The sequence below is a fragment of the Aythya marila genome (assembly GCF_965140915.1).
Source record: "Aythya marila genome assembly, chromosome: Z".
Taxonomy (NCBI): Eukaryota; Metazoa; Chordata; class Aves; order Anseriformes; family Anatidae; genus Aythya; species Aythya marila.
In genome coordinates this window covers 88898547-88924175 of record NC_139080.1, presented here as the reverse complement: position 1 = coordinate 88924175, position 25629 = coordinate 88898547, and the positions used below count along the sequence as shown (strand labels likewise).

The following is a 25629-nucleotide window of genomic DNA, read 5'->3' as shown; positions in this document are numbered from 1 at the left end:
TAAGGACACAGATGTCCCCCTCCGGGCTGTGGGCCGGCTGTGAGGCCCACAGCAGTTGTGGGGAGCTCCAAGTCCAGCTCTGAGGTGGTGAAAGCGCTCTCTGCTCTCTGTGTGCGCTGCTGGGCATCAGCCTAGTTCAGCTCCGGTAGGTCGCATCACGGGTCGCATGTACCCGCAGGATCGTGCCCTCCCCATCCGTGGTGGAGGAGCTCTTATCCCTGGGCCTTGTGGCCTGTGGTTGCAAGAGGAGTGGAGCCATCTTGAAGACATTCCCCTGGGCTCCAATTGCCCACCAGGTGCCATCCTGAGGAAGAGAGGCCAAAGTCTACCCTGTTTCCTGTGGTGGAACCGTCCAGCCTCTCCAAGCTCAGGCTCCGAGACACAAAAGAGAGAGACGATTTGCTTCTTCTTGACAGATACTGCACTGGCTGAGCTGGACCGGATCACGCTGCAGAAGCAGATGGTTTTGAAGTTTGCAGCCATCATAGGGCCAGTGTTTACCACCCAGCTGCTGGCTCACATCCTTCCCAGTTGCACCAGGCAGCAGATGAATTATTTGTTGGACATGCTGGTGAGCGACAACATCCTTAAGTGGCTGAAGGACACAGGGGTGCCCAGAGACATCCAAGATGCTCGAGAGGGGCCGGCCACCTCTCAGCAGGCAGGGAGCGGTAAGTGGTGGCAGTAACGTAGACCCAGGAGCGCTGTAGCTGAAGGAGGCCTTCCCCCACCAGCTTTGTGCAAAGGGAAATTCCCAGCGGCTGTTGGGAATGTCTCTACCACTCTGGCTTAGGCCACCATCCATTGCCTTGCAGGGGTGGAGAGGCCGTCTACAAGCAAGGAGACCACGGAGCAGCAGGCTGGCGTTCTGGCCTTCTGTGCCCCGCTGCTGCAGGAGGCAGCCTACGAGCTGTGGCCCAAGAGACAGAGGGCCAGCACGCAGCGCAAGTGTGCTGCCTTCCTGGAGAAGCACGCGCACAAATGCCGGAGCTGCCACGGAGGGGACTTTGTGGCCTTCCACCGCTTCGCCGTCCCCAGTCCCCAGGATGGGGAAAACTGCCAGGGCTCTGCTGACGAGGATGACTGGCACAGCTGGGAGGCCTTGGTGCTCGCTGGAGAACACCTGAAGAAGGACAGGACTCACACCCCTGAAGGTAGGCTGTGTGCCGTGCAGCGGAGCCCCCTCCCTCTGGAAGTCCAGGCCCATGCAGGCTGGGGCCCACCGGGTCCCCAACACCAGGGATAAGCCAGGGGACAAGGACGATCACCGCAGCTCTTGTGCCCTGGGTCTGCTCGACAGGACCCTTGCAAGCCTGCAGCTCTTAGCCCGGGCTATGTGGGGAGTCCCTTGACACGCTCTCTTCTTCCCAGGTAGTGCAAATGCCCTGCAGCCGCAGCAGGCTTTCTCGGAGGAGGAGTTCAGGTGAGGAGACAAGGTTCTGATGATTGTGGAAACGAGCGAGCTCCAGAGGAGACAGATGGAGCTCTGCCATTTGGCTGCTGGCTGGGACTCCAGCTTTGGGAGGAGGAGGCTGGCTGTGGGGTGGGAGCTGGGATGAGACAGCAGGAAATAGGGGTTTGTTGCTACCCGTAGGGAGAGCAGGGTCATCTCAGGTGATGCTCATCTGCTCTTTGCTCTCTTCTTTTCCTGGCAACCTGCCTCTGACCAGAGCGTCAGAGCGGTTTCCACCAGAGGGCAAATGGACAAGTGTGCAGCCCAGCAGGACCAAAGAGAAGGACGGTGGCGAGTGTTCCTGCAAATGCGAAGCCGTCATTGAATCAGTGCTTATGCCTTTGGCTCGCCACTATGTGGCAACAGGCAATGCTTCCCGAGCCTTCTACTACCTGCTGGAGTGTGCGGCTGCCTACCTGCACGTCTCCAACAGCTACATGGTGAGTGACCCTGCTTGCCAGCACACATTGCACCTGGAGTCCACTGCAACAGGACACGCCCGCTGAGGGGCCTCCCAAAAGAAACAGTGGGGGCAGAGCCGGACTGTTTCCTGCGCTTTGCCTCTCCCACAGCAAGAGACGCGGGGCACTGAAGCAGGCCCGTCAGCACAAGCTGCAGTACCTGGGAGGCAGTCTGAAGGCTCCCTTGGTGCCTGAGCTCTGAGCCCACAGGGCACTGTGCTAGGGCAGGGATCACATGGGGAGATGCGGGCCCTCCTAAGGCAGGTGCCACAGGAGGCAAGAGGGAAGGGTGGAGCTAGCTGGGGGCTCTGCACCGATGCTCACCTGCTGCCTGTGTGCTTGCTCAAAGGCCCTTATGAAGCTCAACGAAGCGGAGGTCCTGAGGAACTCCATGGGGAAGACAGCAACTGTGTTAGACTGCTTTGAGGAGGTGACCTTCTTCAGCCTCAAAGCGGAGGTAAAGCGGCAGGGTGACGCCCTTCTTGCAGGGGGTGTCCCTGCTATGGCCAGCCCCTTATACATTTCTGCAGCCTCTGCAGGAGGAGAGGCTTGGGAAAGCGGTCCATGTCTGCATGGCTTCCTCTTCCTGTGCAGGTCTGCTGTAATCTAGGACGCGTGGGGCTGGCCAAGAAAACGACCAGGCAGGCGCTGAGCCTTCTGAAAAAGCGATTCCCTCAGACATGCGCCGGAGCCTTTGTCAAGTCTCTGTGGGAAAGGTTTCAGGGTGCTCTTTGTGCCACAAACAGAAGAACACCCTCTCTTCTGCTAGAGGCTCGGTAAGCAGCAGAAGGGAGAGCGTGGGAAAGGAAGAGTATTCTGGTGCCAGGCATTCAGGCCCAGGCCTGCCTGGACTTCAGGCCACGCCTAAGCTGTGCCATAGCTCATTAGCAGGACCGAGGCATTAAGGCACGACATGTGGGTCAAACAGGGGCCAGTGCAGCCTCACGCTGCCCCCCTGTGCAGTCCCTGGGCCTTTGCATAGAAAGCAGCTTGTGCCGAGGGATGCACCTGCTGGCACGTTTCGGATGAGGCTGGGGTGGCTGGGAACAGAGAAGAGATGTGAACAGGGAGGACGGGCTTAACAGGGGAAGGAAGGCAGTGACCTCAAGGGATGGGATGGGGTTGGGTTAAGGTTGGGGGGGGGAAGGGCGTGATGAGGAGAAGGCTCAGAGTTGCGATAGTCCTGCTCCTGCTGGTGCCTGGCATCACTTCCCCCCCCCCCCGTGCTGTAGTGCCAGCACACCCTCTGTAGCGGTTGGCTGCCCCTGGCAGCACTTCTTCATTTGCCCACTTCCGTGCCAGCAGCCCTTCCAGCACCAGCTCCCTTCCTCTGAGGAGGTGTACGTGTCTCAGCTGCCACCCCACTTTCCCCTGCCCAGTCTGGTTTGGTGCTCTACAGCCGCGCCTCTGGGCTCAGCAGTTTCTCTTGTGTGTCAGGAGGAAGAAGCTAGCCTGGATGCTTCAGCAGACCCACTGCCTCTCCTTACTGGGGCACCTCTACAGCCTGGAGGGCACATCAGCAGGACGGAGGTTCTCCCGCCTGGCAGCTCGCATGAAAGCCAACGTGGACAGGAGAATGGACTCCTCTCAGGAAGAAGACTCCCACCCCGACAACTGACTTTCCATCCCTGCTTTTCTCAGTGTGTCTTAGTAAAACATCTGTTTTCTTATGGTGGTGGTTGTCAGGCCTTGCCAGGGAAGGTTCAGGTTGGAACTAAGAAGCAAGTTCTTCTCAGAAAAGGAGAGCTTGCTCCCCCAGCAAGAGACGCGGGGCACTGAAGCAGGCCCGTCAGCACAAGCTGCCTTACCAGGGAGGTGGTCTGAAGGCTCCCTCGGAACCTGTGTGGGCACCTGGAGAGAGACAGCATGGGCAGTTTGGGACGGTGGAAGCTGCCATAGTGCAGAGCGAGCAGAGGAGGGGAGGGCCACGGTGGGGGGGTGTTCCAGAGTCCCCGCAGGGTCAGGTGGGCTGCTCCGTCCCGAGGCGTGCCCACATGGGCTCCGGGGTGCTGGCCCAGGTCCTTGCTGCGCTTGATCGTTGGGCTGCTCCTCGTTGTGAAACATGGGATTAGAAATTAGAGAGCGATGAATTAAGAATGAATATGTAGGCAACACTCCTTGCTTCATATGTGCTACTGAGATGGGGAAGATGCTAAAACTTCTCCGAATTAATATTTACAGAATCGCAGAATTTCTAGGTTGGAAGAGACCTCAAGATCATCGAGTCCAACCTCTGAGCTAACACTAACAGTCCTCCGCTAAATCATATCCCCAAGCTCTAAGCTAGATTCCCTTTTTGAGTGGGTTTGTGAAAATTCTGCCAAAGAAGGTCAAGGACTATCAAGAGGTTTCTGTTGTGAGCACTATTTTATGGGAGCCTAGGTGGGGTGGGTATTGGAAGAGGGTGTTGACTAGGGCACTGCCTAGGGTTAGGATTAAGGTTTTGAGAGAGAAAGGTCAAACTCTCTCTAGGACTAAGGTTGTGAAAGGGCTGCCAAAGGAAGTTGAGGGCTACCAAATGCTTCAGATGGGAACACTTTTTCATGGGAGCTCTTGCTAGGACGAATGTTTGACCTGGGAGCTGTCTTATCCCTGTCCTTATGTTTGGAAAGAAAGGAAGCACAGACTCCCCTTGTGACTGAAGTTGTGAGAGTGCTGCCAAAGCAAGTGGAGGGCTACCAAAAGATTCTGTTGTGAGCAATTTTTCTTGGGAGCACTAGGTGAAATGTTTCTTGGATCTAGGCAATGTCTAGGGCTAGGGTTAGGGTTTAGAGAGAGACAGAGAAAGTCCAGACTCCCATTGTGAGCAATTTCATTAAAAGGCTGCCAAAGGAAATCAAGGGCTACTAAATAAATTGCTTCCACTGCAAGCAGCATTTCATGGAAGTGCTGTGTGTGGTGTGTGTTGGACCTGGGCACTGTCTAGAGTTAGGCTTAGGGTTTGGAGAGAGAGAAAACACAGACTCCCATTGTTAGTGTGACTGTGAAGGGACTTTCAAAGGATGTGCCTTTGGGGTTGGGGACACAGCAGCACACATCTTGTGGTTGTGAGCTGAGTGCAGACCAGAGCCAGTCCCACTATGATATGCCAGCAGGGCTCTTGGAGCCTTGGGGCACGTGGGGCCCTGCTGTATGGGCAGCACTTTGGAATCAGTCAAAGTCCACAAATTGTTTTGTTTCACAGAAAGTTCAGAGTTAGGGTTAGGATTTGGAGACAGAGAGAGTACAGACTTCCGTTGTGAGTGAGTGTGTGAAAAGGCTGCTGTGAGAAACTAAGTTGTGTTTTTGCAGTAGAGAACTAGTTTTCTGTATTCAAAGGTAGTTGTGGAGTCATAACAAGGAGAAATGCAAAGTAGGTAAGTGGACAGTAGAAGGCCCCTCACTGTTCCAGAACAAGGTAGAAGCTTGAGAAAAATAGGATGAGCAGTGTGAGAATAGTAAAACAAAGATCACAAATTCTCAAAACATAAGAAAGGAGAAATTAAAGGGTTGGAAAAAAAAAAAAAAAAAAGAAAGAAAGGAAAATTGTACATATATGCTATAGAGGAGTGTTGGGTAGCTTGTGAACCTGTAGTACTCAGTCAATGAGGAAACAGGGGAGGTGATCAGGCGTCGGGTAATAGGGAATAAAAGGTTATGATTTGTTTACTAAAATGCACTCTTAATTGACAGGACTTCCGCCATTCCAATCACAAATAAAATAGCTTTGCAGAAGATCCTGTCTGAAGAAAATTAATTGAGATTTTTCTCACACTGCCAAAGGAAGTAGAGATATACCATGAGATATAAAATGGCTTCTGTTGTAAATAACTTTTTGTGGGAGACCTAGGTGGAGTGGGAGTAGGATCTGTGTCACATTGAAAGGTGCCTATCAAAGTCAAACACTTGCCTGTTTAAGAGCCCTGCCAACAACTTTCACTGAGACAGTTTCACAAAGTTGAAAACTTCTAATAAGGTGACAGATGGGACTGGACTAGATGATCTTAGAGGTGTTTTCCAACCTGGATGATTCTATGATTCTATTTTCTATATGAGATTTGGAATTGTTTTTGATAAACACCCTTTCTGCAATAGCGCTCATATCTGATAACAGTGCTAGCAAAATGCTATCTCAGGTATTCCTCTCCAAAAGATGAAGGTGCAGAGCTTACCAACAAGGCATCCCTGTCTTGGTGGAGACGAAGGAGCCCAGCCTTTCACCTACCTCTTCCAGCTTTCCAATCTCTTCTTTCTCCCCCCAGCTCTTTTATGACATTCCTCTCACTTTATCAACTAATGCTAACACCAACGCTTTTTCCTAACACTAAAACCATTTCCTTTATATCCTTACATTATCTGTTCCCTTCCCTGGAGTGATGTCTAGCATGATTTGTGTGGAGAGTCAAATAGTAAAGATATGTATGTTTAGCATGTATTTCATTAAGATTCATTTTACAAATAATCAAATGAAAGGTTTCACTCCAGGCACCATGGCCTTCAAGATTCTCTTCTGCTGCCAGATAAGGACCATCCTCATATGGCAAGACACCGTCCCTCAGTAGCCTCTCATACCAAGCCTACAGACCTCCATCCACAACATCTGTATAAGAGAGAAGTGGAAGCAGGCTGCTCAACTCCCACCTTGCCCAAGGCCAGTGCTTATCAGAGACACTAGCAAGTCTGACTATTCTCTGCATCTACCTCCCGCGATTCCTCTCTCCCACTCCTTTACCCAAACCATTCACCTGCCCCAAGGATAATTCTCCCACACTGAGGACTGGGCATCACCTGTAATACCCAAACGGGAAATACTTAAAACTGCCACACCAGTCCCTCAAATAAATAACCTCTGTTTCAACATGGTGGTCATCACTTAACTTGCTCAGGTAGGCTCTGGTGCTGACATTCCACTTCATGCCCTGCTTTGCATCTTCACAGAATCACACAGAATCACAGAATTTCTAGGTTGGAAGAGACTTCAAGATCATCGAGTCCAACCTCTGACCTAACACTAACAGTTCCCACTAAACCATATCCCTAAGCTCTACATCTAAATGTCTTTTCAAGACTTCCAGGGATGGTGACTCCACCACTTCCCTGGGCAGCCTGTTCCAATGTCTAGCAACCCTTTCAGTAAAGAAGTTCTTCCTAAGATCCAACCTAAAACTCCCCTGGCGCAACTTTAGCCCATTCCCCCTCATCCTGTCACCAGGCACGTGGGAGAACAGACCAACCCCCACCTTGCTACAGCCTCCTTTGAGGTACCTGTAGAGAGCTTCCAAACAAGCAAAAACTATTTTCATGTAGTCACCAACTGTAGTGCCTTCTCTCCAACACTATACACTAGATCACCTTTACAGAGAACTCCACTGCATCCATTACCCTGTAGCACATGCCTCATCCCTCCACATCTGCAAAAACAATATAAAAAATCACCTGGACACTGATCAATAGCTCAACTATTCTAGAGCTATTCTTGAATGAATAGCTCACTGGAAAAAGAGATGCAAACCTCCCTGGGCTGAAAAGTTATCCATATACCACTCATGAGTTTCAGCCTCATCAAAATTATGACTTTCTCAGGCTTTCTCAAAAACAAAACAAAACAACAACAAAACCAAGCTAAACCAAACCAAACCAACCAATAAACCATCCAACCAAAACCAAAAGCCAAAATATAAAATTAATCAGATAACTAGATTTATAAACATTTATAAACTTTATAATCCTTTGGGTCTGGTACTAGCTTGGTATACTGCTAATTACATCATTAGCTATATCCTATTTCATAGACCTCTGTTCCTTCTCCCCTGCCAGGAAGACTGTTTTCTAAAGTGCAGTGAGTAGGATTCTGATATATAAAAAATGAATATGTTATAAATGAAGTGCAAAGGGATGATGAAAGCTAAGTAATGTGAAAAGCAGACCAATTAGCCTGAAAAGAATTTGAAATCACTAGCAGTGAAAATCAGGGCAACAATTTTAACATAAGTGGCTGCATACTCTTTGCTTTTAACCTAGAGAAATGCTCTGAATTCTAATTAACTGGAGAAAAGCAATCCTGAAGTCATGCACCTTCATGAACATCATATTGAGTATGGAAATGAAACTGAGGTGAATATTGTAAAAGTTCACATGAAATGTGTTCATTAGTCCATAAATCACCCACCTTGACAAATATAGAAGAAGCATGAGATGTAATTTAATATTGTCTTAGGTCTCAAGAGAAATAAGTTACATGACTACTGAGTGACATACTAACTGTTAACATGAAATACGAAATGAAGGGACCATAATTTGATGGCCTGTTATATTCACAGAGAGGTAGATATTAGTGCTATGGACTTCAGGGTGCTTGTAACATCATATGTAAGCCCACAATGACTACCTGTGTGACGGTTTGGAGGGTAAGAGCCATGCTGCCAGGCTGTTGTATATGGGGCCCTGAGGTTGCTTGCGGAGGGCAGAGGCAGCCTTGCTGCACCAGCTGCTCCTGCCTCCTTGGAAGGGCTGTGGAGCTCACTGTGGCCTGGGGGGACAGTGGGAGCCGTGGGGCTCCCGTGGCAAGAGAGGAGCGCAGCAGGTCTCTTCTGCTGCCCACTGGGATGAGGGAGGCCCCAGTGGACTGCAGGCTGGCAGACGTGCCTCCAGGCAACAGGAAGGGCTGGAAGGACTTTGCAGGGAATTACAGGCCCGTCAGCCTGATGTCAGTATCAGGGCAGGTTACAGAGCTGTGTTTGGGATTTAGTATGAGACTAACGTTGGTATCACCCTGATGTTTTAATTGTTGCAGAGCAGTTCTTACACTAAGCCAAGGACTTCTCAGGTTCTTGCTCCGTCCTGCCAGCAGGCAGGCTGGGGTGAAGAAGAAGCTGGGAGGGGACAAACCCAGGACAGCTGACCCAAATTGGCCAAAGGGCTAATCCACACCATATGGCATCATGCTGAACAATTATATGGGGGGCTGGACAGGGTGGGGGGTCTGGCTGCTTAGGGATAGCCTGGGCATCAGTCAGCGGGTGCATTGTACATCACTTGTTTGTACACAGTATTATTAGTTTTCCTTTCCTTTCCTTTCCTTTCCTTTCCTTTCCTTTCCTTTCCTTTCCTTTCCTTTCCTTTCCTTTCCTTTCCTTTCCTTTCCTTTCCTTTCCTTTCCTTTCCTTTCCTTTCCTTTCCTTTCCTTTCCTTTCCTTTCCTTTCCTTTCCTTTCCTTTCCTTTCCTTCCTTCTTTCCTTCCTTCTTCCTCTCTTCCTTCCTTCCTTCCTTCCTTCCTTCCTTCCTTCCTTCCTTCCTTCCTTCCTTCCTTCCTTCCTTCCTTCCTTCCTCTCTCTCTCTCTCTCTCTCTCATTCTCTCTTCCTCTTCCTCTTCCTCTTCCTCTTCCTCTTCCTCTTCCTCTTCCTCTCTTTTCCCCTTTATATTCCTTGTATCTTGCAGTTCACTCTCATTCCTTGTCAAGTTAGAACAGTTGGACCTTGGTGCTAATGACCTGGAATTACTGGTAGGTGAGGCATGGTGGGGAGGGAATATGGGTGGTTGGTAGGGGTAGCATCTGTACCTTTTTGGAAGTGTTTCTTGTTTTGTTTTGTTTTGTTTTGTTTTGTCTGAAATGCAAAGAAGTAGACCCTCAGGTTGTTTGGGAAGATTCTGATCTGCCCAGGATGGCCTAGTCATTGTTCCCAGTGTAATGTTTTCTTTGCGTGTTGGCCCTGTTTCACTTTCTACTACACTTATACACACCTTGCTCTGCTTTTTCCAAGCCCCTTTGCTCTGAGGCATTCTTTGTTGCTATCTAGCTGCCTAAAGATCTTTCCTTTCCAATGAAATTCTTGTCTGGTACTTTATTTCTCTGCTGTGTTTCACTGCCACCAGCTGTCGTTTTTCACTTCTGCTGGGCTGACTTTCTGCATTTCCCTTCATAATTTATTTTCTCCTTTAGAAAGTACAGGACCATTCCATGTTGTTCCTGACAGTGATGTCAGCCTAGCATGTGGTGGGTGCCTCCATGGAGGGCTCTGAACCCAAGCCTAAACCTAAGTACGCTGAGAGCCAGTGCATAATCTTGAATTACAGCTCGTCTTGACACTGGGGGAAATCCAGTGATATTTACCTTTGCAGTTGTGGATCAAGTTGTTACTGAACCCTGTTCTTAATGTTCTGAAATGCTTTTTGGCAGAAAGCCAACTAAAATGGGCGACAGAAGAGATTTTGCAGCTTCCTATGCACAAAGCTGCAGCCTGCTTGTGAGAACAGTTGGCTGATGCTTGAACAGCACTCGAGTGGTGCTTTAACTCCTAAACCAAACACTCATCAGTGTGTGTTGTGTTTACAGGTAACAAAAGGAGCAATACTATGAACACGTCTACCATTGCTGATAGCGCTGCTATATCATGTTGGGATTGTCAGTGTTAACCAAAAGCTTTTATTCATGTCTGGGAGGAGGGGGAGAAAGACACATTTCTACTGTGGGTCCAGCATTTCCAAAACCTTGCTACTGGACAGTCCTTCCTGTTGTCTTCCATGTTTCCTGTTGGGAGCTTCCGCAGCCAGTATGCTAACCCAGACACTTCCAAACATATTTGCTGCAGTATTGTGGCACACCAAAATGTTAGTTTCATAAACCATTTGGTGAATGGTTGTAGGAGGTGTGAAAGCAGTAACATCGAGTTTTGCAGAGTTTTAGTGTGATTTGGAATATCCTAGAGCAGTTTCTCCCCTGGAAAGGACTGACACTGCTACTGCTGTGACACTGCTACTGCCCTGCTCTGTTACAGCCAGATAACTCTGGGAGTGCTACCAAACTTGTGCGAGCTTTGGTTAGACCAGAATGAAGTCCTGTACCCAGCTGCACACTGTAATAGCAGAGAAGTCCACATCAGATTCTGTGACGTTTTGTTCATGTCCAGCTTGGGCTCTAGTGGTCTGATAAAACATGTCATTTGAACTGATTCAATCTTGAGGTATGACACGTATTCCTCTGATTGTTAAATGTCATGCTCTGCATGAGTGCTTTTTCTTCGGTAGGGCCTACAGCGCAGAGAAACCCCTCATCCCAGTGAGCTGAAGGTTATGAAGAAAGTTGTTGAAGTTCCGTGCAATGAGGTACATGCTGCAAAACCTGGCACAGACCTGAATTCACCTAAGTCAGAAGCGAGCGCTGTTCACTAAGAAATGGATAACTGTACAGAACATGTTGCAGATGGGGGAAATGGAGAGGCAGTGTTTGTAAGCTGGGCAGAAAGAACTTAACTTTTGGGAAATGTGAGACTGGACTGAGCATGGATTGCTTGCATTTCATGAGTTATAAGCTACCTTGTGGTGTTTGCAAGGACCACTGAGACAGCACAAGATACAGCAAGGATACGGAAAAGGCCATCATGGGGAATGTGTGCCTCAATGCCGCTTCAGTCACAGAAGAGGGAGAGAAAAAGAAGGCTTTGGGAAATGGTGTCAAAAGCCTTGCTGAAGTCAAGGTAGACCACATCCACAGCCTTTCCCTCCTCCACTAAGCACGTCGCTTTGTCATAGAAGGAGATCAGGTTTGTCAAGGAGGACCTGCCTTTCATAAACCCATGCTGAGTGGGCCTGATCGCCTGGTTGCCCTGCAAGTGCTGCGTGAGGACTCTCAAGATAATCTGCTCCATGAGCTTCCCTGGCACTCAGGTCAAACTGACAGGCCTATAGTTCCCCGGGTCTGCCCTCCGGCCCTTCTTGTAGATGGGCGTCACGTTTGCTAGCTGCCAGTCAACTGGGACCTCCCCCGATAGCCAGGACTGCTGATAAATGATGGAAAGCGGCTTGGCCAGCTCCTCCGCCAGTTCTCTCAGTATCCTCGGGTGGATCCCATCCGGCCCCACTGACTTGCACACATCCAAGTGCCGTAGCAGGTCGCCAACCATTTCTTCATGGATAGTGAGGGCCACATTCTGCTCCCCATCCCCTTCCACCAGCTCAGGGTACTGGGTATCCAGAGAACGACCGATATTGCCGCTAAAGACTTGTGGTGGTTTTACCGTGCTGGGCAGCTAAACCCCACAACCGCTCTCTCACTCCCCCTCCTTTAGATAAGGAGGGGGAGAAGTAAAGCAAAGAACAACTCACGAGTTGAGATAAGGATAATTTAATTAAAGGGAAATAATTATAATAATTAAATAAAGACTACCATGAAGTAAACAATTTAACTAAGGGGAAAATAAAAGGGAAAGGGGAAAAAGGGAGGAAAACAAACAAACAAAATAAATGAAAACTATATGGAAGTGCAGAGGAAAGAAATTACTCTCCACTTCCCACAAATGAGCGATGATTGACCACGTCCTTGAAGCAAGGCCTCAACGCACGCAGCCAGTGTTCGAGAGGAGGACCGACGTCTTCTCAACGAGAGCCCACCCCTCCCCTCTTCTTCCTGTTTCCACCTTTTATTGCTGAGTGTGACACCACATGGTATGGAATATCCCTTTGATTGGTTTAGGTCAACTGCCCTAGTGATGTTTCTCTCCTCACTTTTTGCCCACCCCCTAGGAGGGTTAGAGAAAGGCCCAATGCTGTGCCACTGCTGCTCAGCAGTAGACACAACACTGGTGTGATAACACTGCTGTTCCAGCTACAAGTACAGAGTACGGCACTGAATGGGCTGCTGCCGGGAAAGTTAACATTCCAGCCAGACCCAGTACAACCTCCACCCCTTATTCCATAACATTTGTGTCACACTCAGATCCCCATACTTTAGCATACAAGCATTCTCATCATTATCCCTTGTACTTTAACAGGACAAGGATTTAACAGGACAGGATAGGCAGGTGTATCTTTTCATTCCATAGGTCTTTCTTGGAAAATGTTTATAAGAACTGTTGATGATTAGGTCTTCATCTGCCAAAGTGGCCACTCAAGGCACGCGGAGTTGGATGTCTGGACACCAGCACCAGCTTAGCTCAAGTCCTTGTTGCACTGCCCGGCTCCTTGCAAAGTTGACCTGTTGTTGATCCTACAGCATCTTCCTACAACATATAACTTAGATTATAGATTAGTTTTCTCTCAATGTCAAATCTCCTTGAGGCACACACTTGATATCCCCATTCTTTTGCATGACCCACCAGGTATACCCTGGTCCTTGGGCGAAGACAATCCCAAGAGTGGGTTTGCCTTTTCCCAAGGCAGGAGCAACCCACACTGCCTTCCCCATCCACCTTCCTATATGCACTACGGGAACCTTAGCTCCTTTCACAGTGTGTAGGGGTTTTGTTTCGGCAGGACCAGCACGGCTGTCAGACCCCCTATTGTTAACTAGCCAAGTGGCTTCTGGTAGATTTGTGTCCCATTGTTTCCACGTCCCAGCACCTAATGCTCGTAACATAGTCTTTAACAGTCCATTTTACCTCTCAACCTTCCCAGAGGCTTGTGGGTGGTAAGGGATGTGGTACACCCACTCAATACCATGCCTCTTTGCCCAGGAGGTAACAAGATTGTTTCGGAAATGACTCCCATTGTCAGACTCAATTCTCTCTGGTGTACCATGACGCCACAATACTTGTCTTTCCAGGCCCAAGATAGTGTTTCGGGCTGTGGCATGGTTTACAGGGTATGTTTCCAGCCACCCAGTAGTTGCTTCTACCATGGTGAGTATGTACCGTTTGCCTTGGCGAGTTTTTGGGAGTGGTCCGATATAGTCAATTTGCCAGGCCTCACCATATTGAAACCCTAGCCATCTCCCCCTGTTCCAGGGAGATTTTACCTTCATGGCTTTCTTGATTGCAGCACAGGTCTCACACTCATGGGTAACCTGCGTGATGGCCTCAATGGTCAAGTCCACCCCTCGATCACGAGCCCATCTGTAAGTGGCATCTCTCCCCAGATGTCCTGATGTTTCATGGGCCCATCGAGCTACAAACAGCTCACCCTTACGTTCCCAGTCTAGGTCCACCTGAGCCACTTCAATTTTCGAAGCTCGATCCACTTCTTTGTTGTTCTGATGTTCTTCAGTAGTGCGACTCTTGGGCATGTGGGCATCTACATGACGTACTTTAACATCCAGGTTTTCTACCCGGGCAGCAATATCTTGCCACAGGGTAGCAGCCCAGATAGGCTTACCTCTGCGCTGCCAGTTGCTCTCTTTCCATTGCTGCAGCCACCCCCACAGAGCATTTGCCACCATCCATGAGTCAGTATAAAGATACAATACTGGCCAATTTTCTCTTTCGGCGATATCTAGGGCTAGTTGTATGGCTTTTACTTCTGCATACTGACTCGACTCACCTTCCCCTTCCATGGCTTCCACAACTCGTCGTATGGGATTCCACACAGCAGCTTTCCATTTCCGATGGCTCCCTATCACACGGCAGGATCCGTCAGTAAACAACGCATACTGCTTTCTGTCTTCTGGCAACTCATTGTATGGTGGTGCCTCTTCAGCACGGGTTACCTCTTCTGTTGGCACTCCGAAATCTCTGCCTTCCGGCCAGTCCATAATCTCTTCCAGGATTCCTGGGCGATTGGGTTTTCCCATTCGAGCCCGCTGTGTAATTAACGCTATCCACTTACTCCATGTAGCATCAGTTGCATGGTGTGTAGTGGGAATTTTCTCTTTGAACATCCAATGTAACACAGGTAGCCGCGGTGCCAAGAGGAGCTGTGCCTCTGTACCCACAACTTCTGAAGCAGCTCGAACACCCTCATATGCTGTGAGTATTTCCTTTTCAGTTGGGGTGTAATTGGCTTCTGATCCTCGATAGCCCCGACTCCAGAAGCCCAGAGGTCGACCTCGAGTTTCTTCTGGGGTTTTCTGCCAAAGGCTCCAGGTGAGCCCATGCTCCCCAGCTGCAGTGTACAGTATATTTTGCACAGCTGGTCCAGTACGGACAGGCCCAAGGGCTACTGCACGAGCTATTTCTTGTTTGATTTGTTCAAATGCCTGTTGTTGCTCAGGGCCCCACTCAAAATAGTTTCTCTTTCGAGTCACTCGATATAGAGGACTCACAAGCTGACTATAGCCTGGCACATGCATTCTCCAGAATCCCACGAGGCCTAGGAAAGCTTGTGTTTCCTTTTTGCTAGTTGGCGGAGACATTGCTGTTATTTTATTGATCACATCCATTGGAATATGGCGACGTTCATCCTGCCATTTTACCCCCAAGAACTGGATTTCCTGTGTAGGCCCCTTGACCTTGCTCTTTTTAATGGCAAAACCAGCTTTCAGGAGAATTTGGATTATTTTCTTCCCTTTCTCAAAAACTTCTTCTGCTGTGTTGCCCCACACGAGGATGTCGTCAATGTACTGAAGATGCTCAGGAGCTCCCCCTTGCTCCAGTGCAGACTGGATCAGTCCATGGCAAATGGTAGGGCTGTGTTTCCACCCCTGGGGCAGCCGATTCCAGGTGTATTGGATGCCCCTCCAAGTGAAAGCAAACTGCGGCCTGCATGCTGCTGCTAAAGGGATGGAGAAAAATGCATTAGCAATATCAATTGTGGCGTACCACTTGGCTGCCTTTGACTCTAGTTCGTACTGAAGTTCTAGCATGTCTGGCACTGCAGCACTCAGTGGTGGCGTGACTTCATTCAGGCCTCGATAGTCCACTGTTAGCCTCCACTCGCCATTAGACTTTCGTACTGGCCATATAGGACTATTAAAGGGTGAGCGAGTCTTGCTGATTACTCCCTGACTCTCCAGTCGGTGAACCAACTCATGGATGGGAATCAGGGAGTCTCGGTTGGTGCGATATTGCCGTCGGTGCACCGTTGTGGTAGCAGTTGGTACCTGTTGTTCTTCAACCTTCAGCAATCCTACAACAGAAGGGTCTTCTGAAAGGCCAGGCAGGGTAGACAGCTGCCTAATCTTCTCTGTGCTCAAAGCAGCTATGCCAAAAGCCCACCGGTATCCTTTTGGATCCTTGAAGTACCCTCTCTTGAGATAGTCTATGCCAAGGATGCACGGAGCCTCTGGGCCAGTCACAATGGGATGCTTTTGCCACTCATTCCCAGTTAGACTCACTTCAGCTTCCAGTACAGATAGTTGTTGGGATCCCCCTGTCACTCCAGAGATACAGGTGAGTTCTGTCCCTTGGTAGCCTGATGGCATTATGGTACATTGTGCGCCAGTGTCCACTAAAGCTTTGTATTCCTGTGGTTCTGATGTTCCAGGCCGTCGGATCCACACAGTCCAATAAATCCGGTTATCCCTCTCCTCTACCTGGCCAGAGGCAGGGCCCCTCTAGTCCTGGCTGGAGCGTCTGCCACTTAATTCTTGCAAATGCACAAATTCTGGCAAATGAGAGGTAGAGGTCCCTTCATCGTGGTCAAGAATAACATCAGCTCTTCTACTGCCTCTGGGGTACTGCCCAATAGAAACTGGAGCAGCATTTCTCTTAGGAGCCCCTCTTCTTGCTGCTGTATTTCCTTTCAGTTCACGTACCCGAACAGCTAGGGTTGAAGTAGGTACACCATCCCATTTCCTCATATCTTCCCCATGGTCACGCAGATAAAACCACAAGGTGCCACGTGGTGTACGTCTTGGGTACTCTCTCCCTTGAGCAGGCGAATGCTGATTCTTAGTGGCTGAAGTATCACTCTGTCTAGATGAGGGGGAATATACTTTCTCCACAAGCTTGTCAAGTCCTTTAGACAATTTCTCCACAGCTGAGACACAGGACTGTAGCGGAGCAGAGAGATTGTCTTCATATTTTTGAAGTTGGCAGGAGACATCATACATTGTTGGTCCCATCCCCTCATCCCAGTGAATTGCTGCCAGGGTACTGGCATGTGCTGCTGGTGCACTCCGCACAAATTTACGCCACATGGATGTTGTGCACTGGACTTCATCGGGGTCTTGAGGTGTCTGGGCATTGTCCAAATCACTATAAATCATCTCCCGCACAGCTAATTCCCGCAGATGTTGGAGACCTTTATCCACAGTGGTCCACTTGCCTATGTGATATACAATATCTTCCTTATGGGGATATCTTTCTTTGATAGCTGCCAGGAGTCGTCTCCAGAGGCTGAGGGCCTGTGCTCCTCTCCCGATTACTTTGTCGATTACCCTTTCTCTAGAGAGGGATCCCAGCTGCTTGGCTTCATTGCCTTCTAATTGTAGGCTACTGGCCCCAGCATCCCAGCATCGGAGCAGCCAAGTGAGGATGTGTTCACCTGGGCGTCGACCATAATCCTTTCGTATTTCTCGCATCTCACTCAGGGATAAGGATCGAGTGATTTCTGATTCCTTTATGATTTCCGTCTCGTCTTCCTGCTGTTTTTGTGACGGCTCTGCTTTAGAGGTACCTGCCAATTCCCCTTCTCCCTCCTTCTTAGGAGAGCCTTCTTCCCTTACTAAACGAGCTGACCTCCGTTTCCATTGTTTTGACTTGACTATGGGGGCGACTGATACCATAGTTGGTTGGTCCTCTGGGTCAGCCACAGCATGTGTTACTTGGTCATCAGATTCAGAGACTTCCTCCCTCTCTTCAAGTTGCTGGATGATGTTAAACAGTGTTTGATAGGAATAAACCAGGACCCAGCACAATGCTGCAAGCTGTTGTTCTCCGGCATTATCAGGATCAGGACATACCACTCTCAAACATTCTACCAAGTTTTTAGGATTTAGCACTTGCTCAGGGGTGAAGTTCAAAACTATTGGAGGAGACACTCGTGACAGGTATCTGCTAACATCATCCCACACACCGTGCCACTCACCACGAGACTGTTTCGGGACAGATTCCCAAATAAGTTTTCTAAACAATCGACTAATCTTAGAGAGAAAATGAAACCTGTTATTCAGAATTAGAAATAGCAATACATGGGTTACAGATGGATCTTCAAAATACTCCCAAACTGTTGTAATTAGCCCACTGTGAAAGAAGGGAAAGGTACCATTCCTGATATTATTAATAAACTGGTGTCCAGATGAGAAAAGGAAGGCAGTGTAGCTCTGAATATTCTCTGAAAGATAGTTTCCATGGGACCCAAATGATAACAGCGCAGAGCCTGAATTCCAGAGTAAAACCAAGGTCAGTGCTTGGCAGCACAACGAATTAAAAAAAGTGAACACAGATTGTAGCACTTGGTCGGATCGGATATATAGGAGAAAGGAGAATATGACACGAATTGCATGACATATGAACAAAGCCATTATTATTAACAGGGCAAGGAACATGGTTACTAGCAAGCAAGTGTGTTAGTTGTATGCGTTTAATCAATTCTATTGTTATCTCAACCCTTCGAGCCCCACGTTGGGCGCCAAAAAAGGACTGTGGTGGTTTTACCGTGCTGGGCAGCTAAACCCCACAACCGCTCTCTCACTCCCCCTCCTTTAGATAAGGAGGGGGAGAAGTAAAGCAAAGAACAACTCACGGGTTGAGATAAGGATAATTTAATTAAAGGGAAATAATTATAATAATTAAATAAAGACTACCATGAAGTAAACAATTTAACTAAGGGGAAAATAAAAGGGAAAGGGGAAAAAGGGAGGAAAACAAACAAACAAAATAAATGAAAACTATATGGAAGTGCAGAGGAAAGAAATTACTCTCTACTTCCCACAAATGAGCGATGATTGACCACGTCCTTGAAGCAAGGCCTCAACGCACGCAGCCGGTGTTCGAGAGGAGGACCGACGTCTTCTCAACGAGAGCCCACCCCTCCCCTCTTCTTCCTGTTTCCACCTTTTATTGCTGAGTGTGACACCACATGGTATGGAATATCCCTTTGATTGGTTTAGGTCAACTGCCCTAGTGATGTTTCTCTCCTCACTTTTTGCCCACCCCCTAGGAGGGTTAGAGAAAGGCCCAATGCTGTGCCACTGCTGCTCAGCAGTAGACACAACACTGGTGTGATAACACTGCTGTTCCAGCTACAAGTACAGAGTACGGCACTGAATGGGCTGCTGCCGGGAAAGTTAACATTCCAGCCAGACCCAGTACAACCTCCACCCCTTATTCCATAACATTTGTGTCACACTCAGATCCCCATACTTTAGCATACAAGCATTCTCATCATTATCCCTTGTACTTTAACAGGACAAGGATTTAACAGGACAGGATAGGCAGGTGTATCTTTTCATTCCATAGGTCTTTCTTGGAAAATGTTTATAAGAACTGTTGATGATTAGGTCTTCATCTGCCAAAGTGGCCACTCAAGGCACGCGGAGTTGGATGTCTGGACACCAGCACCAGCTTAGCTCAAGTCCTTGTTGCACTGCCCGGCTCCTTGCAAAGTTGACCTGTTGTTGATCCTACAGCATCTTCCTACAACATATAACTTAGATTATAGATTAGTTTTCTCTCAATGTCAAATCTCCTTGAGGCACACACTTGATATCCCCATTCTTTTGCATGACCCACCAGGTATACCCTGGTCCTTGGGCGAAGACAATCCCAAGAGTGGGTTTGCCTTTTCCCAAGGCAGGAGCAACCCACACTGCCTTCCCCATCCACCTTCCTATATGCACTACGGGAACCTTAGCTCCTTTCACAGTGTGTAGGGGTTTTGTTTCGGCAGGACCAGCACGGCTGTCAGACCCCCTATTGTTAACTAGCCAAGTGGCTTCTGGTAGATTTGTGTCCCATTGTTTCCACGTCCCAGCACCTAATGCTCGTAACATAGTCTTTAACAGTCCATTTTACCTCTCAACCTTCCCAGAGGCTTGTGGGTGGTAAGGGATGTGGTACACCCACTCAATACCATGCCTCTTTGCCCAGGAGGTAACAAGATTGTTTCGGAAATGACTCCCATTGTCAGACTCAATTCTCTCTGGTGTACCATGACGCCACAATACTTGTCTTTCCAGGCCCAAGATAGTGTTTCGGGCTGTGGCATGGTTTACAGGGTATGTTTCCAGCCACCCAGTAGTTGCTTCTACCATGGTGAGTATGTACCGTTTGCCTTGGCGAGTTTTTGGGAGTGGTCCGATATAGTCAATTTGCCAGGCCTCACCATATTGAAACCCTAGCCATCTCCCCCTGTTCCAGGGAGATTTTACCTTCATGGCTTTCTTGATTGCAGCACAGGTCTCACACTCATGGGTAACCTGCGTGATGGCCTCAATGGTCAAGTCCACCCCTCGATCACGAGCCCATCTGTAAGTGGCATCTCTCCCCAGATGTCCTGATGTTTCATGGGCCCATCGAGCTACAAACAGCTCACCCTTACGTTCCCAGTCTAGGTCCACCTGAGCCACTTCAATTTTCGAAGCTCGATCCACTTCTTTGTTGTTCTGATGTTCTTCAGTAGTGCGACTCTTGGGCATGTGGGCATCTACATGACGTACTTTAACATCCAGGTTTTCTACCCGGGCAGCAATATCTTGCCACAGGGTAGCAGCCCAGATAGGCTTACCTCTGCGCTGCCAGTTGCTCTCTTTCCATTGCTGCAGCCACCCCCACAGAGCATTTGCCACCATCCATGAGTCAGTATAAAGATACAATACTGGCCAATTTTCTCTTTCGGCGATATCTAGGGCTAGTTGTATGGCTTTTACTTCTGCATACTGACTCGACTCACCTTCCCCTTCCATGGCTTCCACAACTCGTCGTATGGGATTCCACACAGCAGCTTTCCATTTCCGATGGCTCCCTATCACACGGCAGGATCCGTCAGTAAACAACGCATACTGCTTTCTGTCTTCTGGCAACTCATTGTATGGTGGTGCCTCTTCAGCACGGGTTACCTCTTCTGTTGGCACTCCGAAATCTCTGCCTTCCGGCCAGTCCATAATCTCTTCCAGGATTCCTGGGCGATTGGGTTTTCCCATTCGAGCCCGCTGTGTAATTAACGCTATCCACTTACTCCATGTAGCATCAGTTGCATGGTGTGTAGTGGGAATTTTCTCTTTGAACATCCAATGTAACACAGGTAGCCGCGGTGCCAAGAGGAGCTGTGCCTCTGTACCCACAACTTCTGAAGCAGCTCGAACACCCTCATATGCTGTGAGTATTTCCTTTTCAGTTGGGGTGTAATTGGCTTCTGATCCTCGATAGCCCCGACTCCAGAAGCCCAGAGGTCGACCTCGAGTTTCTTCTGGGGTTTTCTGCCAAAGGCTCCAGGTGAGCCCATGCTCCCCAGCTGCAGTGTACAGTATATTTTGCACAGCTGGTCCAGTACGGACAGGCCCAAGGGCTACTGCACGAGCTATTTCTTGTTTGATTTGTTCAAATGCCTGTTGTTGCTCAGGGCCCCACTCAAAATAGTTTCTCTTTCGAGTCACTCGATATAGAGGACTCACAAGCTGACTATAGCCTGGCACATGCATTCTCCAGAATCCCACGAGGCCTAGGAAAGCTTGTGTTTCCTTTTTGCTAGTTGGCGGAGACATTGCTGTTATTTTATTGATCACATCCATTGGAATATGGCGACGTTCATCCTGCCATTTTACCCCCAAGAACTGGATTTCCTGTGTAGGCCCCTTGACCTTGCTCTTTTTAATGGCAAAACCAGCTTTCAGGAGAATTTGGATTATTTTCTTCCCTTTCTCAAAAACTTCTTCTGCTGTGTTGCCCCACACGAGGATGTCGTCAATGTACTGAAGATGCTCAGGAGCTCCCCCTTGCTCCAGTGCAGACTGGATCAGTCCATGGCAAATGGTAGGGCTGTGTTTCCACCCCTGGGGCAGCCGATTCCAGGTGTATTGGATGCCCCTCCAAGTGAAAGCAAACTGCGGCCTGCATGCTGCTGCTAAAGGGATGGAGAAAAATGCATTAGCAATATCAATTGTGGCGTACCACTTGGCTGCCTTTGACTCTAGTTCGTACTGAAGTTCTAGCATGTCTGGCACTGCAGCACTCAGTGGTGGCGTGACTTCATTCAGGCCTCGATAGTCCACTGTTAGCCTCCACTCGCCATTAGACTTTCGTACTGGCCATATAGGACTATTAAAGGGTGAGCGAGTCTTGCTGATTACTCCCTGACTCTCCAGTCGGTGAACCAACTCATGGATGGGAATCAGGGAGTCTCGGTTGGTGCGATATTGCCGTCGGTGCACCGTTGTGGTAGCAGTTGGTACCTGTTGTTCTTCAACCTTCAGCAATCCTACAACAGAAGGGTCTTCTGAAAGGCCAGGCAGGGTAGACAGCTGCCTAATCTTCTCTGTGCTCAAAGCAGCTATGCCAAAAGCCCACCGGTATCCTTTTGGATCCTTGAAGTACCCTCTCTTGAGATAGTCTATGCCAAGGATGCACGGAGCCTCTGGGCCAGTCACAATGGGATGCTTTTGCCACTCATTCCCAGTTAGACTCACTTCAGCTTCCAGTACAGATAGTTGTTGGGATCCCCCTGTCACTCCAGAGATACAGGTGAGTTCTGTCCCTTGGTAGCCTGATGGCATTATGGTACATTGTGCGCCAGTGTCCACTAAAGCTTTGTATTCCTGTGGTTCTGATGTTCCAGGCCGTCGGATCCACACAGTCCAATAAATCCGGTTATCCCTCTCCTCTACCTGGCCAGAGGCAGGGCCCCTCTAGTCCTGGCTGGAGCGTCTGCCACTTAATTCTTGCAAATGCACAAATTCTGGCAAATGAGAGGTAGAGGTCCCTTCATCGTGGTCAAGAATAACATCAGCTCTTCTACTGCCTCTGGGGTACTGCCCAATAGAAACTGGAGCAGCATTTCTCTTAGGAGCCCCTCTTCTTGCTGCTGTATTTCCTTTCAGTTCACGTACCCGAACAGCTAGGGTTGAAGTAGGTACACCATCCCATTTCCTCATATCTTCCCCATGGTCACGCAGATAAAACCACAAGGTGCCACGTGGTGTACGTCTTGGGTACTCTCTCCCTTGAGCAGGCGAATGCTGATTCTTAGTGGCTGAAGTATCACTCTGTCTAGATGAGGGGGAATATACTTTCTCCACAAGCTTGTCAAGTCCTTTAGACAATTTCTCCACAGCTGAGACACAGGACTGTAGCGGAGCAGAGAGATTGTCTTCATATTTTTGAAGTTGGCAGGAGACATCATACATTGTTGGTCCCATCCCCTCATCCCAGTGAATTGCTGCCAGGGTACTGGCATGTGCTGCTGGTGCACTCCGCACAAATTTACGCCACATGGATGTTGTGCACTGGACTTCATCGGGGTCTTGAGGTGTCTGGGCATTGTCCAAATCACTATAAATCATCTCCCGCACAGCTAATTCCCGCAGATGTTGGAGACCTTTATCCACAGTGGTCCACTTGCCTATGTGATATACAATATCTTCCTTATGGGGATATCTTTCTTTGATAGCTGCCAGGAGTCGTCTCCAGAGGCTGAGGGCCTGTGCTCCTCTCCCGATTACTTTGTCGATTACCCTTTCTCTAGAGAGGGATCCCAGCTGCTTGGCTTCATTGCCTTCTAATTGTAGGCTACTGGCCCCAGCATCCCAGCATCGGAGCAGCCAAGTGAGGATGTGTTCACCTGGGCGTCGACCATAATCCTTTCGTATTTCTCGCATCTCACTCAGGGATAAGGATCGAGTGATTTCTGATTCCTTTATGATTTCCGTCTCGTCTTCCTGCTGTTTTTGTGACGGCTCTGCTTTAGAGGTACCTGCCAATTCCCCTTCTCCCTCCTTCTTAGGAGAGCCTTCTTCCCTTACTAAACGAGCTGACCTCCGTTTCCATTGTTTTGACTTGACTATGGGGGCGACTGATACCATAGTTGGTTGGTCCTCTGGGTCAGCCACAGCATGTGTTACTTGGTCATCAGATTCAGAGACTTCCTCCCTCTCTTCAAGTTGCTGGATGATGTTAAACAGTGTTTGATAGGAATAAACCAGGACCCAGCACAATGCTGCAAGCTGTTGTTCTCCGGCATTATCAGGATCAGGACATACCACTCTCAAACATTCTACCAAGTTTTTAGGATTTAGCACTTGCTCAGGGGTGAAGTTCAAAACTATTGGAGGAGACACTCGTGACAGGTATCTGCTAACATCATCCCACACACCGTGCCACTCACCACGAGACTGTTTCGGGACAGATTCCCAAATAAGTTTTCTAAACAATCGACTAATCTTAGAGAGAAAATGAAACCTGTTATTCAGAATTAGAAATAGCAATACATGGGTTACAGATGGATCTTCAAAATACTCCCAAACTGTTGTAATTAGCCCACTGTGAAAGAAGGGAAAGGTACCATTCCTGATATTATTAATAAACTGGTGTCCAGATGAGAAAAGGAAGGCAGTGTAGCTCTGAATATTCTCTGAAAGATAGTTTCCATGGGACCCAAATGATAACAGCGCAGAGCCTGAATTCCAGAGTAAAACCAAGGTCAGTGCTTGGCAGCACAACGAATTAAAAAAAGTGAACACAGATTGTAGCACTTGGTCGGATCGGATATATAGGAGAAAGGAGAATATGACACGAATTGCGTGACATATGAACAAAGCCATTATTATTAACAGGGCAAGGAACATGGTTACTAGCAAGCAAGTGTGTTAGTTGTATGCGTTTAATCAATTCTATTGTTATCTCAACCCTTCGAGCCCCACGTTGGGCGCCAAAAAAGGACTGTGGTGGTTTTACCGTGCTGGGCAGCTAAACCCCACAACCGCTCTCTCACTCCCCCTCCTTTAGATAAGGAGGGGGAGAAGTAAAGCAAAGAACAACTCACGGGTTGAGATAAGGATAATTTAATTAAAGGGAAATAATTATAATAATTAAATAAAGACTACCATGAAGTAAACAATTTAACTAAGGGGAAAATAAAAGGGAAAGGGGAAAAAGGGAGGAAAACAAACAAACAAAATAAATGAAAACTATATGGAAGTGCAGAGGAAAGAAATTACTCTCTACTTCCCACAAATGAGCGATGATTGACCACGTCCTTGAAGCAAGGCCTCAACGCACGCAGCCGGTGTTCGAGAGGAGGACCGACGTCTTCTCAACGAGAGCCCACCCCTCCCCTCTTCTTCCTGTTTCCACCTTTTATTGCTGAGTGTGACACCACATGGTATGGAATATCCCTTTGATTGGTTTAGGTCAACTGCCCTAGTGATGTTTCTCTCCTCACTTTTTGCCCACCCCCTAGGAGGGTTAGAGAAAGGCCCAATGCTGTGCCACTGCTGCTCAGCAGTAGACACAACACTGGTGTGATAACACTGCTGTTCCAGCTACAAGTACAGAGTACGGCACTGAATGGGCTGCTGCCGGGAAAGTTAACATTCCAGCCAGACCCAGTACAAGACTGAGGCAAAGAAGGCATTAAGCACCTCCGCCTTTTCCTCATCTTTTGTAACAAGGTTTCCCCCCGCATCCGGTAAAGAAGTCCATTTTGCATTGATGGATTTAGCTACATATATGGTAAAATATCCTAATTATCTGGGATGTAGACGAGAACCTTATGAGCAGCAGATGTAAAAAGGAAGATATCGCTCAAGGCCAACGGGTGAGGGAAGGATGAACAACTCATTAGGGAAGGATGAACAACTTGTTGGCAGGAAACAAGGCAAAGACAAGCAAAAAAGGCCTAAACTGTCCAACAGAAGGTCAAAGTCCACAAAGGTCAAGAGAGCTTAACCTGCTCTTCCTCGTTGCCTTCATCCTGAAAGACCCCTGCCCACGACCACCAAGCTACATTGCGCAGGCGCAGCCGGAAGGAACTAAGGGCAGGCAGTATAGAAATGAGTACTTGGAAGAGGTCTGCCTTTTTGGGGAAATCAATGAATATGTATGAGAGCTCATGTAATATGTAACAGTATTCGTGTATAAAATTGTGAGAGACGAGCGGGCAGGCGCGCACCTTTTTCAGGGAAGCCATTCCCAGTGTGTCCGGTGCACCGCAAT

The 25629-nt window shown here is 48.6% G+C and overlaps 1 protein-coding gene across 1 annotated transcript; it reads left to right on the top strand.

Annotated features, from left to right (window-relative positions):
• Positions 1–166: 166 nt before the first annotated feature.
• Positions 167–3532, top strand: LOC309890285 (adenylate cyclase type 10-like; the record flags this gene model as incomplete). Its single annotated transcript, XM_082783955.1, has 7 exons — positions 167–671; positions 816–1154; positions 1372–1423; positions 1671–1893; positions 2264–2371; positions 2509–2690; positions 3352–3532. 7 exons carry the CDS (start codon positions 167–169, stop codon positions 3530–3532), a joined length of 1590 nt encoding a protein of 529 aa, XP_082640081.1.
• Positions 3533–25629: the final 22097 nt, after the last annotated feature.